The following is an 18,885-nucleotide window of genomic DNA, read 5'->3' as shown; positions in this document are numbered from 1 at the left end:
TATTACAACAAAAAAGATTCATAACCTACCTCTACATTTTCTAACATATTTATCATACTGGCTCTTGGCTTTATAAAGTTTGGGATACGTTATTATGATTTTTTGTAATATATATGTGTTTGTTTGAATAAATAAAAATGAATAAACATATAAAAATATTGAAGAGTCTGTCCAAATAAAATTTGTAGGCTGGCAAAACCAATTTAATTGTAAATCATACACATAGAGTAAATCACTCATCACACATAATAATTCTGTGGCTTGTATATAAATGTCGTAAATCACAACATCACATGAGAGTAATTTTGCCGCTATTTTGTAACGTTATAATAAACTGCTTGAGATGTTTCAAACTATTATCAATAAAAAAAACAATACCCATATATAAATTTGTTAAATATGTGTATGTTTTAACTGACATCAGCCGGCTTCAAAATGTTAACAAGAAAAAATAAAATCCTACATTGACTCTTTTAGACCCCATCTCAATTTCAAAAATATCATGCTTTGTTCCATTCCCATCTAGCGGTAGAAAATGCAACTAACTGAATCGCCAGAAACTACAGGGAGCTATTTCAAAGCGTCATCTACTGACATGTCAAAAAACATCTGATATATTTTGAAGATTATCGTCCGCTAATCGTTTGGCTGCGTTTGCGTTGGTAAGAGGCTGTCAAATTTTTTATTTGTATTTTTTTATTCATATTTTTCTTGACATTTTGAATCGGTAAAGCGCATCTATAATCTTCTTAGCGGTGTTTAGTACCCGACACGTTCCGAATCTCATTTTTTCCCCGGCTCATGCATCGTTTGAGATCGAAGTAAATGTTAACATAACGTTTTTTCAGGACGTTCAAGCCATCTGATGTTTTCATAATTACGAAGTGATGGATTCATCCTTCCCGCCGGGATGGCTAGGATCTAAACTAAATATCAACGAAAATTCTAGCAGAGGAAATGTAGCAACTAGTTTACAATGGAGACAACTTGGAATGAATTCGAAAGGATCGGCTTTCAATTCTCAGATCCTTAAAGAAACTGCTGAAGATCACCTAGTTAATAAAGCGCATCTCAGCGAACGGGTACGTAGTAATAATAGTCTAAAATAACCAATCAAAAATATCCTCCCCATGCCTAGTAAATACTTTCATTGTACTAAAGTTCCTGATCCTCATTGTATTATTCATGCCTGTAGACTTTAGTATGTATTGTGCAATGTTTTATCCTTCACCAATAGTTCACATTATTCTTAGCCTGAAATTATTAGGTGAAAAATATTGTTTTGTGTCTAGCCAGCACATTTATTTTCGACATTTTGGGGTTTCTATTTACTGTACTGCTTCCTAAAGAAAACAAATTATGCTTTCGCAAGCATTTTCTTCTCGTAACAACTGTACATGTGAGGAATGCATTTTGGTTTGCTAACACTGATGTATTGACACATTTTATTCTGTCACTTGCATACAAACTATATATAAAAAATCCACCAAGGAAACTTGTTTATGCTACTACTCCTTTGTAATTTACTAGTAAATTTGAGTGTACTAATGTTTGACATATTATTTTATTTGTCTGTTGTACACGTTTTAATGTTAGTCAAAAGTCCAAATAATCCAGAGTTTTAAATGAAAAAAATTACATCAGGTCAACGACCGATTACATAAGATATGTCCATTTTGTAAACAAATAATTACATTGATAATTTTTCATTCCACCCCATAAAATTTATTACATAATCCTTTTGCCGTTTTACACCATTAAATGTCAGTTTTGTTTTGAGTTTTCCCCTACTTTACTGTTTATGGACTTACAAAATGTGTTTTTTTTTACTGTGGTTAATACATTTTCTTGCTTATAACCACAGTCTATATTGTAGGTATTCGTATCATATTGTTATCAGTATTTAATTCTTTATGTGCCTGAAGAATAATATACCTAAGTATTTTCTATCTAACTATATTGAAAATGAAAATTTTATCTATATTTTCTCTCCGATTAGAAACAAAATATTTCTGTTGGTTAGCTTTGTTTTATGTTATGAAATATACCCTATATTTAGAAGTAGGGTTATGAAAAACATTACAACTTACTTATTCTGTTTATCGTTTTGGAGTTAACTTTGTGGAATAACATTGTTTTTTTTATTTATTTGTGGTTTTAAATAAACAAACTGTTTTTTTCCATCAATTAAAACTCACCACCAGCACCTGGCTCTGCATGTATAAGTTCTGAGAAGGTCTGGGTGAGAAAAATGCGGATAAATATAACCTGTCACTGTTATTCAATACAGAAATCCAGTCCTTGTCTACAAAAATTTGGACAAACTCAAAATATCGTTTACAGAAATGTTCATTCGGATGGATATTTTTCTTACTAAAATTGTATGTTGTTGAGTTGTTTATTATGCTTTTTGTTGTGTGACATGTTATTTTTTTTACAGTGTTGCGAGTTGCCTGGAGTCCCGAAATCTACTTTTCTGATGGTATTCAGTCCTGACGGGTATGTCTTTGTTTGTTATATTGTATTAGAGAAGTGAATTTTCTGTTTTTGTAAAAATGTTACTACTTTATACTCAAAATATATTATATATTTAAAACATTTGATTTCATCATAAATTTGAAATTCTGCCAAAGTAAAATGTAAATTTAATGTTTCTTGTAGCACGAAAGTAGCTTCGACTCACGGAAATCACAAAATATATGTATGCGAGTTGTCCAGTGGAAAACATGTCAAGACTCTGAGTGGACATCCACGTACTCCGTGGTGCATCGCCTTCCATCCTTCTCATCCTAAACTCCTCGGCTCCGGTTGCCTCGGAGGACAGGTCCGAGTTTGGGATTTAAGTGTAAGTCTTCTTGTAATTGATTTATTGATGCCAAAGGGAGTTATTACAAATATGAATTACAGTTGGTGTATAATAAATATGACAACCGAAATTTCAAACACAAAACAACAAAAATCATTAAAATTAAAATTCAATAAATAACATTTAAAAATAATATTATTATGTTTTCATTGGATCCACTTATATGGACACATCATGACTTTCTTACTTTTCGGAATATTTCACTTACGAATGGACCATAGTTGATGGTATGCAGTCAATCTATTTTATACGGGGACACTTTCGTTGCTGACTGGTTTTTATAGGTAAACAATATTGGACTGACAACCATAGCCGGCTTAGCCGCGAATGTGTCAAAAGATAGTCTGTGAAAATAGAGTAGAAGATGAATGAGTGCACTACTGTTGTTTAAATGGCAATACTAAAAATAAAACACATGGTGGAATCGTAAAAACATATAACCTACAAATTTTTAAAAAATCCAAAAAACAAATGTTTTCAAAATATTTTTCTTTGTAATATCTGATCTCAAAATTACAATTCCATATATGTACCTTTGCATTTTCGTGTTTACACGATGAAGAATAACAGTACAGTAAAGTAAAAATCGAATTTATTTAATATCACTACATATTCTGATCGTATTGTTAATTTATTCAAAATCAGAATCTAATAACTCAACTTGAAAATGTATCCCCCTCTTCTACAAATTCAAGTTCAGATTCATCTTTCGTGTCACCTGTGTCGCTGGCACTATTATTTTTTTTAAATTATGAACTCATCAATATTTCCATCCTCATAATATTTTTTGCATGTTGGCAACAATGTCTCCAGTTTTCAGTGGGTTATGTCATTAAATACATTTTCAGAGTTTCTTGAGATTGATTCCACTTCCTGTATTTCTTTGATCAACTTTTCGTTTAGCCCTTATTAAATCTATGGTCAAAATGATAAGATACGAGCCTTACCACAGCATGACCATGTTCTAGTAATTCTTATAAACATGGGCTCTGGCTTATATTAATTAAGCAATGTTTCTTTAATTATGGATCAAAGGACATGTTATTTTCTAGTAGCCAATGTATAATGTTATTATTTTTTGTTGCCGACGTTGGTGCTTTATTAACAACCATGGAATGATAAGGTGCATTATTTATAACGATAATAGATGGAGCGTATAGGTTTTTTTAAATTTATTTAATTTGAATTTATATAAAACTACCAAAAATAAATACAATAAGTATATTGTAGCCATTCAGGTAAAAGTCAATAACCTAAAAATACCATTTTGAGAAATCACAATTTGAAAGTTTTATGTATACAACACAATTCCTTCTTGTCTTTTTTATAAATTCCATTAGTAACTTTTTCTTTCAAGAAGATTTTCAATGTGCCAAGGTGGCTAAAATTATGTTTAGTGACTTGCTTGTTTATAATCTAGACAATGCAAACCAAAAGAGTTACGCGTGTATCTGGAAGGAAATGTTACAAATAATTATTAAATTTTGTGGTTTAAAATTTGATTTACATAAAGAAACATTTATTGTTTTATTATACAAATACCACAACACAAGTAAAATGTAATTTTTAGGAAGAAAACTGTAATACTAAAAAAATTATAGAAATCTGCCCAAACTGTCAATGAATTCTATCTGCCTTTAGTGATTTACGGTTGTTGAGATTTTATTGAAAGTCGCACCGCTGTCTTTCACTAACGACAAATAATTTAGATTTTTGCAACTTTTTTTCTAAATAATGTTGGTTAATTTTGCCTCTTAAAGAACATTACGCTTTGAATGGCATATTCAATTCAAAATGGACTTTTGCTTGAACGACGACAATATAATGAATTATATCGGTTTTCTAGGGTGGCAGTGAAGTATGGACTGTTGGCGGCAAGACAGTTATCGCTTCTATAGCTTTTCACCCTCGTGATCGACTCCTAGTTATTGCTACTTACAATGAACTCTACTTTTGGGACTGGGTATATCCTCAACCCTTTACTAAAGTTCAAACCAATACCATTAAGGAGAAAGTTAGGTAAGACACAATTTAATTTATAAGTATTAGTCATTGGAAAACCTCTTTAAAAAAGGAATATGGAAGTCTATGATTTATGGGACTTATGGCCTGTGATTGACTGATTTGACGAATATCTTTACATACTGTGTAGCAATCACCATTAGTGAAAATGTTTGATGTTGTGGGAGAAATAGTGTAATAAAAATAGGTTGCCTATTAAATGCATGTGGTTTCAAATCGGCATGTTGTTGTATGTTTTTGTGCAACAACTATGGTCAAGGTGAATAGTGGGTTTTGCATGTTAGTTTAATTGGTGTCCTGATGAAGAGACGGGTATGTCTCGAAACCGGTAGATGTAGAAAAGTCGGTAAGTGGTTGTTTACAAATATTTAGCAACATTTAGTAAAATGTTTAAATTAAATGCTTTTGCGTTTGCTTTTAATATTAGTAATATACTTATAATTAATTTACAATAAATTCTCCGTCTTGGAGCGGTCTGAACTATGTAAGATGGCTGACTTAACCAAAGGACATGATATATTCATGTTAAAATGCTCCTGTTTTGTATAGATTCCCTGGTAACAAATATATTTGTAAGTATATGTAATAAATTATATCTAACGTACCTTGATTTTAGGTTTGTGTCATTTGATCCTTTGGGTCACAAACTCATAACGGGTATATCCGTCTGGGCATTACCTGATGCTCCCAGCACCTTGCAGCAACCAACTCCTGGGGGAAGTTCACCACATCATCCGACCCACGGTTCCTCCCCGAACCTTCCCCACGAGCACATCTCCACCTACCACAACTTACTGCAGCGATATGACACTCTGGTCAGGAACTACCGCCATCTTTTTATGGCACGCACACAACTCAATACGGTAATACAATACAATTATTATTACAGTAGCCGATGGTAAGTAACCAAGATTTCCAAACAACAAAACATAATACATACTTCATTTATCTTTTTAGACTGATCGTGGTACCGATCCCATGGAAATAGATCCATCCGGTCAACCCTCTACCAGCTCCAGTACAGTACGTCCTCCCACCACTGAAGGGTCAAGCCAACCATCGTCGTCTGGGGCGACCCCGCGTCCCTTTATTGGAAGGCAACAACGGTCACAGAGGAGAAGAGGCAGTAACCCGGACCAATCAGATTCCGATGACGAAACATCTGCAGGAACCGGTGGACCTCTCAACTTGGATGTCCAATCAATATCTTTGGGGAACACACCAGTCACCAGGAATTGTTCACACACACGGTATGTTGATTTTTATTAAAATATCAACCCAATGAACACCATGCATACATAAAAATGCAAGCCTACAAGGTTTAGATTATCATTTACATGTTTACATTCTACGGCTCTCTAAATTAATATGAACTCTTTTTTGCCGACTGATTGGTATTATGTAATGTTTTTTTTCTACAAATATAATTAAAGAATAAATGACCCCCTACATAACTCATTTATGTTATCTTCAGTTCAGTCATATGTGTGACTGATTTTTACATTATGCCCTAAAAAGTGCTTACTCTGCCTAGTTAGGGATTTGTAAAAAATGATTTACCCAAATATTTCAATTTTGGAGGCCATTTCCAGCGATTTGTATTTGTACTCGCTGTTAGAAAATGGTAATCGGGTAGCCGTCGAGTGGGGTTCAAACCTCGGACATCTGATCCATTAGTCTGTGACACTATCCACAGGACCACAACCCGGTTCACATATACATATTATACTTGTTTATAATAACTGGTAAAAGCCGCAGATTTGTATTATTTAATTGTTTACATTATCTCTATTAAAATAGTAACGGATAGGGTGATTTATTGTAACAAATTTAATACTCACATGTCTTTTCTGCATTTAGAATAGAAATACATAAATATGTTTATATCCCAAAATAAATATTTTGGGATATAAACTATTAGTAATATACACTATAAACGGTTAGTATTATTAAAGAGATGCAGTTTCTTGATTTCAGAAATTCAAGTTTTTATTTCTTTTTTAGACGGGAAATACCAATGTCTGATACTATGACTTTTGTGACAACATCTGTACCCAGAGTATCATATATGGCAATTCCGAGAGAAACATTATTTGGATCTGGATCAAGTCAGTCAGCTTTTCGACCATTATCAGAAGCAAATAATACACACCGAGCGGCTGAAATTCCCGATACATCCTTACCCATCCAACCTGATAGACCGTCCAGGGAAAATTCTACACCTACGGAAGAAGTTCCAGTTTCTACAAGTGCCACTACTGACACTGCACAAAAAGCTGATCCCCCTAGCACTTCCAACTCTAATATTAGACATGAGTTAAACAGATTACAAGGAATAATGGAAAATTCACTCGATGAAACATTAAATTCTTTAGAACGAAATGGTTCCTTACCGGTTCGGGCCATACAATCTACTGTTAGTGCACTCCGAGAATTTACATTACAAAGGAACCCGACCAATGCATCATCTAGGCGGCTGTATATGACTCCTCCTACAAATTCATTCGTAAGAAATCCGCAAGTTTACTCACACGGCTCTCGGCCAACTGTAGATTGTTCTTATACTACTTCCCACGGAAGTCGTTTGCAGCGAAGACTTAATCGAAACAGTGAAACTACTGAGTCGCCGGAGCGATCTACTTCGCAGCCTGGTAATCGTAGGCAAAATTCTTCTCAAAATTCAAACATTGAACAACGTTTTGACACTATTGGAAATATGATGAGAGATTCTCGGATGAGATTGCTTAATTTGATAAATGAGTTTACAGAATTTAGCGCAATACGGCAGATACTACAGGATTATCAGCAACAGAGAAATAGGCAAGCACCAAATAGGCCGGATGGTATGCGAGAGAGATCAGATTCACTATATGATATTCCATCTTCTGATGATGGTTCCGACAATGACATGTTTAGTCCATTACCGCTTCACGTTTATGGAGGTCGATTTTGGAACCTAAGTAATTCTCCCCCTCCTGCTCACGCTTCGAGTTTTGGAAATGTGTTTGAACCAACACAGACATCTTCTATATCTATGCACATAGACGATGAAGATAGGCACTTTAGAAGGCAACTACTTCCCAACAGTGAAGAGCGAGAACTCCTTGCCGGACTAGAACAAGGAAGAAATTTACCCTTTCCTTCGAGACTTGTAAATCTAAGTCTACGTCATATTGTATCTAGGAATGCAGTCTTATTAAATATAGATTCTAACAGACAAAATCAGCCTGGACAAAGGCAACCATCGCAACCTCCCGCACAACCCGAGCAACCACCACCGAGTGCAACTGAACAAGTAGTACAAGAGGAACGTCACCCGATTGCAGCTAACCGACCTCTTCAGAGAAGATCCCAACATTTGTTGCGGAGGCTGGCTCAACTGCCAATTCAGAGGACTAGAACTTCCAGTGCTCCTACTCCCGATAGATCGCACACAGAAAGTGATGGAAACAGTTCCTTTGTTTGTATGTCTCGTGGAGTGCAAGCGATTCAGCGACACACTGAATCCTTAGTCGGACTTTGTTCTACAAATGCATCCAGTCCGCCATTGAGGCAATTACGGCAAATGTGGGAGGATTTACGTAGAGCGATAGTTTCAATACACAATTCCTTCATTCCGGGCCATGGACCCGCTATTAGTTTTTCTCTTTCTGCTCAAACTAGATGTCGTCTACTAAACTTTATGTCTACGTCATTTCCAGATCCTAATAGAAGCTCACGACACCGATCTCCAAATCTCAGCTCTTCATCGAGAGCACATACTCCTAGGCAAAGTACCTCCAGGGGCTCGGATACTACTACACCTAGTGAAAATACTTTAGAAACTGCTTCTGGAAATTCTCAGTCTAATGATGGTATAAGTTCTTCTACAAGCAATCCTCAACCTAGTACATCCGGTTCTAGGATTCCCAGGCCAAACAGAAGTCGTCATCTCAAAGCATATCCATCATCATCCAGACTCAGGACAGCTAGTTTAGGATTTTTACCTCAGGATTTAAATCAATCAATGAGGCGTAGAATTAGATCGCTCGTTCTAAATAGAATAAGACAAACAACGCTGCAAAGATCGCATTTAAACCGCGGCCAGCGCAGGAGTTTGCGAAACAGGAGCCCATTCCATAGAGAACTAGAAATATCTAGAGAGACTATTCGCTTCCATGCTGGTCGTGTCGTAGCTCTTATGTTCAATATAATGATGCAATGCAGACAAGCATCCCAAGTAGGTAATCTAATTACTGTGATGTTAGGATCTCTTAAGAAAGCTTTAGGGTTGACTCTTTTGCTCATGTCGCAGCCTTTTTCCAATGAATCTCTACTTTCTTTAGCACCTATTTTGCAAAGTAATCGTTCTACTACACGAGAAAATCAGTTACCTATTGTTAACTCTACAGACCGTACAACAGAGTTGTTAGGAACCAATCGGGTAGTTGTTTCCGATTCTTCAATGATTGAACTTTCTACGGACCCTAATCCATTTTCATGGATAGAAACTGGTATAGCTATTCAAATTTCTGCTGTGAACCGAAATAATTCATCCAAAGCTAAAAAAAGGAAAGAAAGATATAATTTATTCAAGAGAAACCAAGCTCTTCGAAATCGCAATCAATCACATTCCATTAAAAATACATCGCCGCGAAAAACTTCCCCAAAAGAGAATTTCACTAATTCTACTAATGAAAGACCCGTAGAAGATGATCCTGTTCCATCCACAAGCGGATTACAAAGACACAATAATGTGCCGACTAGTGCAAGTTCCATTCCTGATGTAATACCCTCGACCAGTGGAAGTTCAACAAACACTAACGACAGGCGGGTATACTCCAGAATGTTATTCAGGCGCTACCTTTATAACTATGGTTTCATGAGAGATATAGTAGGTGTTATCCGATCGGAAAATCTAAGAAACCAGCCGCCTTCTAATGCAGAATCTCCGACTTTCCGACCGGCATATCGTCCCAGAATTTTCTCCGTGAGGGGCTCTTCAACAACAAGAAGCGAGAGTGTCAACCAAAGTGCCATTATCGATTCCTTTAATAGTAATGTGGTAGTGCCCATAGTGCGAGTTAATGATGTTCCCGTATCAGAAGTTCAACAACCACCTCGGACTAATAATGCCTTTCCCCAGCCATCTCTATTTTCCCGAGAGCAACCCGTAATACCACAGGTAAATATTTATTATATCTTAGCTATTTTTACTGTCTTTACTTTTAATTATTTTTACTGTTACTTATGAAAATTGTTAAAACATGAGTATATTAAATTTCTCGAGGGTATGGGATGAGCCAAAATTACATACAATGTGTATTGTTCTACGAGCTACTAAAGTCAATAAATTGAACATCGTAGACTTCCAAGTCAATTTTACACAGTATTGCAAGAATTCTTAGTTCATTGTCTAAAATATTTAACAAATATCACAAATTTGATGCCATATGCGAATATGAAACTACATACATCCATAAAAATAATGCATTTCTGCATATTCACTTAACGTGTAGCTCATCTCTAACACTTTCTAGTAAAAAAATCTAAATCATTATGTAAAACAGAGTCCAATAAACGAGCAAAGTTGTCAGTTAAGTAGGCAGCGGGGTCCGTGGGCAAAGCAAAGCGTAGTGGTAGAGATAAAATGGCGACACGAGTAGCAGTAAACACAAGGTGAGAACGACTGAAATGAGGTGATTCTTGTTTGCATTGACTCCGGTTGCTTGTTATCCCTCTCGTTTACTCCAGATCTAGCCACAGAGAGTGAGAGAGACTGCAATATTAATTACCTGATTCATTGTTATTCTAGGTAAAAAGGATTAACGGACAACCCAATGTCCGAAAACATTCCACAGAAAACATTTATGATTCGACTTAAAATATCCAGATCTTAGCTTTCTTACGTGTTTTTGTTACTTTACACACTTTCTATCATAATTAGCCTTAGGAATGATAAAAAATGCAATAATTTATTTTTTTAATCAAATGACTATCTTAGGAATTTTCCGCCTAAGTATCTTTGAAGGCTGATTTCAGCGAATAATAGCCTATTAGGTATTTTTTTTGTATTATTATGAAAGCCGGGAGTCTACAGCAGTTTTTAAAGTTATCCAAAAATAAAGAAATTGCCTTTTTAGATTTTTAATTTAAAGCTGAAAATTCGAGTCTGACTCGCTCGAATATAAATTCTCAATTTTAGGTCAAAACTTTTGTAGGTTCCATTAATGTTACGAAGCTGATTATTTTATGCGTAAAAGCACAAATTAAATTAAATAAGATGCAAAAAAACTGTTTCAAAAAAACTTTCCACAAATTCAAAAAAAAAAAAAAATTCACACCTATCCGGTCGAAAATTTAAAAAAATCATAACTCGAAAACTATGCAATATCGCGGAACATACATGGGGGTGATTTGAATACCCCTCAGCACGAGGCACCTACATTTTTCCTTTGGACGTCACTTCTCCGGCCACCATGTATATATGTAATAAAATATAGTCAATATTTAATTTTAATACAAGTTGCATATTTTTCAATTATTTTTAATTTTTCTAGTGTAATCTTGTTCTTGATGTTACCATACATAATTTCCTTGTCATTTTATATTTTTTCTTTCTTTTAGAATATTATGTCTGTGGATGAAAATGGAGGAGCTGGCATTCTTGAAAGTGGTCCAAGCTTGATAGCCGAAACTCCCGAATCTCCAGTTCACAGGATACAAGTGTGGGATTTTACTCAAGGCCAACTGCCGAATATATGCAATAGTAAGAATTTTACCATCAATAAAATACTAAATTATGTGTGGCGATAATGGTACAGAAATATTGGTTACTCCTTGCATAAAAAAATGAACCTACATAATTTAAATATGACACAGAAATGCAAAATAACTATAGAAGTGAGTTAGAAGGTTATTTAGTGACCCACTTAATTCAAAGAATTTAATTTTTCAGTTTTTCCGCATGCATGTAATTTAATATGTATTACTATTTCATCTCCAAATCATTATTAATTTCTCAATCTTCATTCCAGCTAACATAAATGTTGTTGTACAAAAGTGCAAAATTCATAATGATGCCAGCATCGATATATCTCGTGATGGCCGACTACTTGTGGCTTTACTTCCTGCTCAAAGGATGAGAAATATAACGCACCGTTTAGGTAAAACCAATTTACTTTTATTTTCCTTGTCTGGGCGGAACGAGGAATACAATTCTGTGAACCACGGACGAGTGTTTTCAACTCGAAGGCTATTGAACTCCAAGCTTGCTTGCCTCGCAATTGCCAAAGTCTTGGGTCGATTTCTGGGAACGTTAAATTGAAATATTTATTTACACTGCAACATTTTATAGTCCCTGATTATATTATTAACAAAATAAGAGTATGCTTACACCAGTTATCAATTGTAGTTCTTTCACAATCGCATAATAATATATTATTACCCATATAATGAAGTTAACCCCTGTTACATGAGTCTACATAAAATACAATACTATCTTGACATTCATATTTATCTTCTTTTCAAAAATATTTGGGTCTTATTTTGCTATAACAGGCCTGAATTATATGATTATTTTTATAAATATCTGTTGTTCAAAATATTTTGTCTTTTACTTAATGTAACACGATGTTGCAGCACCGTTTCCAAAGGGACTTTTTAGCATAGTATTTTAAGAGATAAAAAAAACTCGAGGAATAGTATGAGGTATGTTAAAACAAAGAAGCCAATCTCCACCATTGGTCTGAAATATGTTATTAATGAAATATTAGATTTGGCGATAAATAGAGAAACAAAAATACTATCGACAACTGCAAATGTTTCAGAGCATAAATGGCAGTTTCCTTTATGTTAAAGAATAAATACCAAACCAAAACCATATATTAATTAAAAAGTCAGTAATTTACCAATTAACCACAATAAAATGTATACAGAGAGTACCTTCTGTCAACAATTAGGAAGTTCAGTGGTTTTTTGAATAGTTTTTTTTGTTTATTTGCAGGCTGTCAAACTAAGCCAAAAAAAAAAAAATATATTTTTATGTTTTGTATTATCATCGCTATGATTTTTTTAAGTTTTGTAATTTTGAAATTACACCGCCCGTGAGTTCAAGTCGGTGAGTTTTTCTGATATTCAAAAGTAGAACCCCGAATCTGCAAAAATACACTAAACGTTGAAGCACATAGCTGCATGGAGACCGGAAATCCATCACAACACATAGCAACGCTATAATTGATTGGTTATTGTCCACGTGAACCTGTGGCATTTCAAAGTAGTTCACATTAATTCATTTTATATTTATTGGCAATGTTACAAACTGTATTGATATATATTGTTTAGGAATATACTCGCTGGAGTGGGGCTGCCTCGGCCAGTGCCTGTACACCGCCCTCCTAGAGCAGAACGCCGTGTCCATCTCCCTGTCTCCGTGTGCGCGCCATCTGGCGGTGGGCCTGGGATCCCGTCGCGTGAGCCTCCAGCCATATGGCCGCAATGGGATCATGGCGCTCATCTTTAGGCTAGGCCCGTTGGAAAAACATGGTATTAATTTGTTATTAGTTATTACTCATCATTTTTACTATGGACAGTATAAGTTTTTGTATTCTCTCTTCATAAAAGGGTGCCGTCTGCAATGTGATTTTTGTGTTTCTCCTTGTGTAAGATTTTTCGGCAGAAAATGTTGAAAAAAAATTGTGGAAATTCCACAGTGAGAGATAGAGAGAAAAAATTGAAAACTATCAGTTTCCTTTAATTTTTTCTTCAACTGCATGAACCAGCTCATCACTAATCTAAGATGGATGCCCACTTCATTCGTCATCATGCACATTATCACGACATTCGTTGACCTGTCTCACCCATCTCCTTGCCATTGAATCACTTATCGTCGATGAATGTAAATTGGTTTAATGTTCTTCGCATCAAAGAAACAAATCACGGCCCTTTCTAACAAGCGGCGGGATTTCCTATTTTATTTGGCATTTCAACAAGCACCATGAAGCGCACATAACAGTCAACTAACTCATAATGCCATCAACTCCTTCTCAATTGGTCAGGGTCAGCACCACTCATGGGCGAAACTGCGATGGAAAGAAATACAAATTGAACTTATTTTCAGGATATACCTCGTAATAAAAAAATCATGGTGGCAAAAAATAAAATAAAATTTCTACGCTTATATATGTATGTATACATATATCACTCTGTATCTTGTATAAATGATATTACAGATAACAATGATCGTCGTGGATGCCTGATACCCATCCGTAGTCTGGATCAAAGTTGGGAGCAAGGCTTTACGAGCCTCAACTGCTTACGCTGGGCACCTCAACCTGGACAAGGTCTTGTTTATGCAAACAACACTGGCCAACTCAAAATCCTAAGCTAAACCACATATTAATGTGAATATCTAGACTGTTACTTTTACGTTATTTAAATTTTTTAATATATTTGTTATATACTTTCCTTTATCCAAATACAATTGTTTTTTTTTGTAGATTTTTATATTATTATTTATAAAAATTTTGACTGTGTAGGTTAACATCGGAAATGTGATTTGTTGCTGAATATCCTTTTTAATGCATTTAATGTTGTAGAAACTGTATTAAATATAATTGAAATTAATCTTAATGAAATATTTCTCTAAACAAATTAAAAATTAAAAAATATTTTCCTCTAGAACTTGCTGTTTTGATAAAAATATTTTAAATAAAAAGCAGCAAATACTTGTGTAAGTATTTTGATTCCTATCTTAATAGTATTTATACATAATGTATACTATATGTATTTAATAAGAGTTTTTACAACGACATGTCATATATGTATGGCATTATCATGTGTGATTGTAAGACTACATTAGATGGACTTATCACTAGTTACACACTAATTACGATACTTTATTGTCTCCTGTAATATAATTAAGTACTGCGAAAAATTGATTATCTCATGTATTTGAGTCAATTATTTCATTTATCATTTTAGCAAGCCACTTTTCAATGCATTTTTTGTGGATACATTCATTGATGTTGTTATAAATAGCTAGGAAAGATTACAATATAGAAATATTTGTTTTAAATAAATTAAGTGCAATATTAAAATGCTGTATATTAAATCAATTAATTTAGATTGTTTACCAACCATAATGACAGTGTGCTCAAAGCAATGAATAAAAACAAAAATTTGAATTGGATTACAATTTTCAAATTAAACCAATCTAAAAAAATCTGAATAAATTTTTAATATGAAGTAGCCTTTATTTTTTTCATATTTTGTACCATGAAGAGCTATCCATGGCAATACTGATTTTCTGAAAACAAACAAATGCCACCATTTGTCTGATTTATGCCACATTTATGGTACATTGTGGTGATTAAACTCCAAGCTGATTTGTTTTATTGATTGTTTTCGGGAAGCCGGTATTGCCATGAATCTGGAGGAATACATTATTTGTTTATGTACTGAATAAAAAATATAAATAAAATCAAAATTTACATTCCACCTATTTCCTTCTCAATAATTTCATTATCGGTTTTGAATGAACATACTAAATTTCATTCAGAAGACCCTTATAAGAAATTTCCAATAAACTGATGTTTTTAAATAAATTTATGTTTTGATTTTTCATTATTCACCCATACTAAAAAAAATGTATATATTACACCATCCCATGTCCTATCTGTCCTATCTAGAAGATTGGAGAAAATGAGATGATCTTAACTGTTTTATTTATAAAAGAATACGTCAATTAGTCAGGTTGTGGTTCTATTGTAGGCTTGTATGACCGGGTTTGATTCTGTATTCCATCATGTTTTGCTCCTATTTTCGGATAATTTCTTTGTTATCACAAAAGCTATAGAAAAATAGCTAAAGATGAAAAATAGTTCATTCTGTTAGCATTGTTACTACCTGAGAAAGGGCAGATCTAGAGTCTATTCACTATATAATATTCTATATTTTTAAAAAGTATTGACTACTCTCCATGAATAAACATAAAATGAGAATAACAAATGTTAGAATGTATAATATTTTAGTTTTTCTTTTAATTTTTAAAACTTACATGAATAAACTACTAATGATGAAATAATGAAAACTACATGAATAACATCCAATACAGAAATTAACAAATATATATAACCCTACTGGTTGCTAAGCAATATGAAGATCTTTAGAATACACATTCCTATTGGCCCCTTTCCACCACAATACACCTCTCCCGTGTTTTTATTTTTGTTTACTTTTGAAACCATTTTATTTGTAAGAAAATTGAACAAAAGATTGCGGGACTTTGGAATTGATGAGCAGGCTTTTGAACAAAAATGTTGTTCATTTGTTTTATGACTTGGGTTTGTAGTGAGTATCGAAACAAACAGGTAACAACATACATTTTGATATTTGATCAAATTTCATATATTTAAATGTCATGTCTTATTCCTATAGGAAATAATAAGTACTAAAAAAAAAGGATGTACTATGATTTTTTTGCGGGAATCATTTCACATTACCGTGCTATTCCTCTTCACCCTGAATTACAACATTTCAAAACTATTCTTAAATATCACAGGTTTGGTCGGTTTGGTATATTTTTTCCTGTCTAAATACTTCCGTATTAAAAATTATCCAAGTGTATTTATATAACTCTGGGGTGGTATTCCAGTTGCTCTCGTGGCCATATTATCTCGTGTATTTTGTGTGTAAATAAAAAAAAAACTGTTTTCTTGTGCCGCGAGAGTGGTTCAGAATAGAACCCTTGAATGTATTTTGTTTTATGGATTTTATTTTTCCCTAAAAAACGTTTGTATTTGAAGGGTACAAGATATAAAGGATGAATTTCAAAAAGATACAACATTTATGAGTTTTCAAACCTCTTGGAAATTCAAATAAACTTATAAATATAAAGGAACCTGCTTAAGCCTATACTGTTTTATACCATCGAAAATGGTTTTCATTAATAATAAATTATTGCTTTATTTTCTCACTAACTGACATCCATCCTTTATGGGGTGTGTGCATTTTTTTCTTGTTTAGGTATCTCGGAAAGTACAGCCTTGATGTCAAATTTTATTATACAGAAATGTAGACCATGGTCTAAATTTCTATTTAGTGAAATTTTACATCATGACGTGAACTGCCCTCAGATGCCATTATCAGTTTAAAATACATCAAAATTGACACCCATCCTTTATATCCCGTACCCTTTGCTTAAAAAAAACATATTTTTTCCATCTTATATATTATGTCAATGTTTAGCATGATAATCGCTTCATTCTCATTTTGGTAGAATAAATTAATTGTGTGTATTACAACTTATCTTTCTTATTGTCTAAAAATAAATTTGTACTTAAAATTTATGATAATATTCAATAGGAATATCTTGTAATTATTACATTTCTCGTAATTTATTGTTTGAAAGTGGATTTATGATAAATGCAAATTTATTTATTTAGAATACATATTAAAGGCATTTGTTAATGCACCAATATATAGGTATTATGATAAACAGTTTGTAATAATTTAAATGCCTTTTCCAGAGTCACATCCTGTGTTTTCAAACAAAATGTTCCCATATTAAAATAATGAATTTTGTAATTTTTTTGTACCCAATCAATCAAATGTTTCATATTTGGTGGACTACTTATATATACCATATTCTCCAGTATAGAATGTGACTCAAACATTTTATGCTTTTTACATTTGATCAAAATTTAATTCCTAAAATAACTGATAAAAAACATTCATTTTGGCTTCCTTAAAATGTCTAAAATTTATTTTTATCAACTAAAAAATACTATTTTTAATATAGGACTCAAATGCACATACAAACACCTATTTTAATCATCCCACCTCCGATGAATTAGTCATAATTAAAAAATATCACACTTTCAGCGTATACAGAATGATACACTATATATACATATAAATAATCAAGATACACTGCAATTAGTGTACTAATGCAGTGCCCTATGCACCATTAGGTGCGGAAAAGGAATGATGGTACAGAATGAATTATAAAAAAAACTTGTATGCTAAAAAATAGACATAATTCTAGCTTTACGATGTAATGGCTATGACACAGTTAGGGTAGCACTTATTTGGACGCGGCCATTCTCAAACAGTGTCATATTTTACTTTTTTCTTTATGACGATTAATATTTTATTTTAAAAATGTAATAACATATTTTAAGACAAAACTAAATATATATGACACATTGGCATTGCTTTAAAGGGTAAAAACAAAAAACTGAATGGGAAAAACATGCTTTAGAAATGTTATTTTAGTTTTTTGGCTCTCTTGGAAATTCTGCTTTTTTGAGTTGTGACTATTTAATCGGATGTGCGATATAATGTATTCATAAGGTTAAATTTTGTTCTACTCACTATTTAAAAGAGGTGCAATGTAATTTAAATTTATAATTAGTTAAGAATAATAATATACCTATATCACAACCACGATTTAAATTAAATGGGAAAATAAAATTACATTTGAACAATAACAAGGATGAAAACATTCTTCAGGTGACTTAAGCATTTTTGATAGTTTGTAAGCTTTTGATATATCAAAATTTACATGTTTGCCAATATATCACCATACTGACTAAATAATATATCGTAAATAAATGTTTATACATGTGTGTATTGAATTTTAATTTTGTCGCCCCCCCTGCATGTTGGTAAATAATAAACTGTGTAACGTGCGGCCGAAATGGGTACCCACGATTTTTTGCCCATGTATCGCTATCTCGGTCCACAACGTTACTCTTCTAAGATCGCAGCTGACCGGCTACCCCTGCGCGTTTCATCCCCCGCGCAGGCCTGAAGGAAATCATCCCCACCAGAATAGTCACCAAAGTTCGCCTATAAAAGGTGCACCCGCCATCGAAGGCAGAGTTATTTATTTCAGCTATCATGTATTTTGGAACAGTCATGGTACAAGATATTTGCTTTCGAACCGGGAGTTCATCTCCTCGGCTATCAGACCACTTTCGCGATTGTGTTTGCTCTCTAACTGTTATAGCGTAGTG

General features: G+C 33.6%; 1 protein-coding gene across 2 annotated transcripts; it reads left to right on the top strand.

Annotated features, from left to right (window-relative positions):
• Positions 1–565: 565 nt before the first annotated feature.
• On the top strand, positions 566–18,495 carry LOC148280286 (uncharacterized). Of its 2 annotated transcripts, XM_088228590.1 has the most exons (12): positions 566–662; positions 849–1,082; positions 2,441–2,499; positions 2,662–2,845; positions 4,713–4,885; positions 5,505–5,751; positions 5,846–6,138; positions 6,893–10,052; positions 11,495–11,636; positions 11,905–12,033; positions 13,211–13,411; positions 14,098–18,495. In XM_088228590.1, exons 2-12 carry the CDS (start codon positions 888–890, stop codon positions 14,253–14,255), a joined length of 4,941 nt encoding a protein of 1,646 aa, XP_088084716.1. In that variant the 5' UTR covers positions 566–662; positions 849–887; the 3' UTR covers positions 14,256–18,495. The 2 variants fall into 2 exon arrangements, with proteins under 2 accessions (XP_088084716.1, XP_088084717.1); XM_088228591.1 differs by lacking the exon at positions 566–662 and having other exon boundaries at positions 734–1,082.
• Positions 18,496–18,885: the final 390 nt, after the last annotated feature.

The sequence above is a fragment of the Micrasema longulum genome, unplaced genomic scaffold, assembly GCF_059751315.1.
Source record: "Micrasema longulum isolate JH-2025_06_02 unplaced genomic scaffold, ASM5975131v1 h1tg000597l, whole genome shotgun sequence".
In the NCBI taxonomy this organism is placed as follows: Eukaryota; Metazoa; Arthropoda; class Insecta; order Trichoptera; family Brachycentridae; genus Micrasema; species Micrasema longulum.
Note: the sequence above shows the minus strand (reverse complement) of the source record. Positions and strands in the feature narration are given on the sequence as shown.

Bases quoted from the DNA above. Each gene is read 5' to 3' on its own strand.
- LOC148280286 (XM_088228590.1), top strand. From the start codon at position 888: ATGGATTCATCCTTCCCGCCGGGATGGCTAGGATCTAAACTAAATATC. The intron at 2,846-4,712 runs GTAAGTCTTCTT...TCGGTTTTCTAG, and splicing joins TCCGAGTTTGGGATTTAAGT to GGTGGCAGTGAAGTATGGAC. The intron at 5,752-5,845 runs GTAATACAATAC...TTATCTTTTTAG, and splicing joins CACGCACACAACTCAATACG to ACTGATCGTGGTACCGATCC.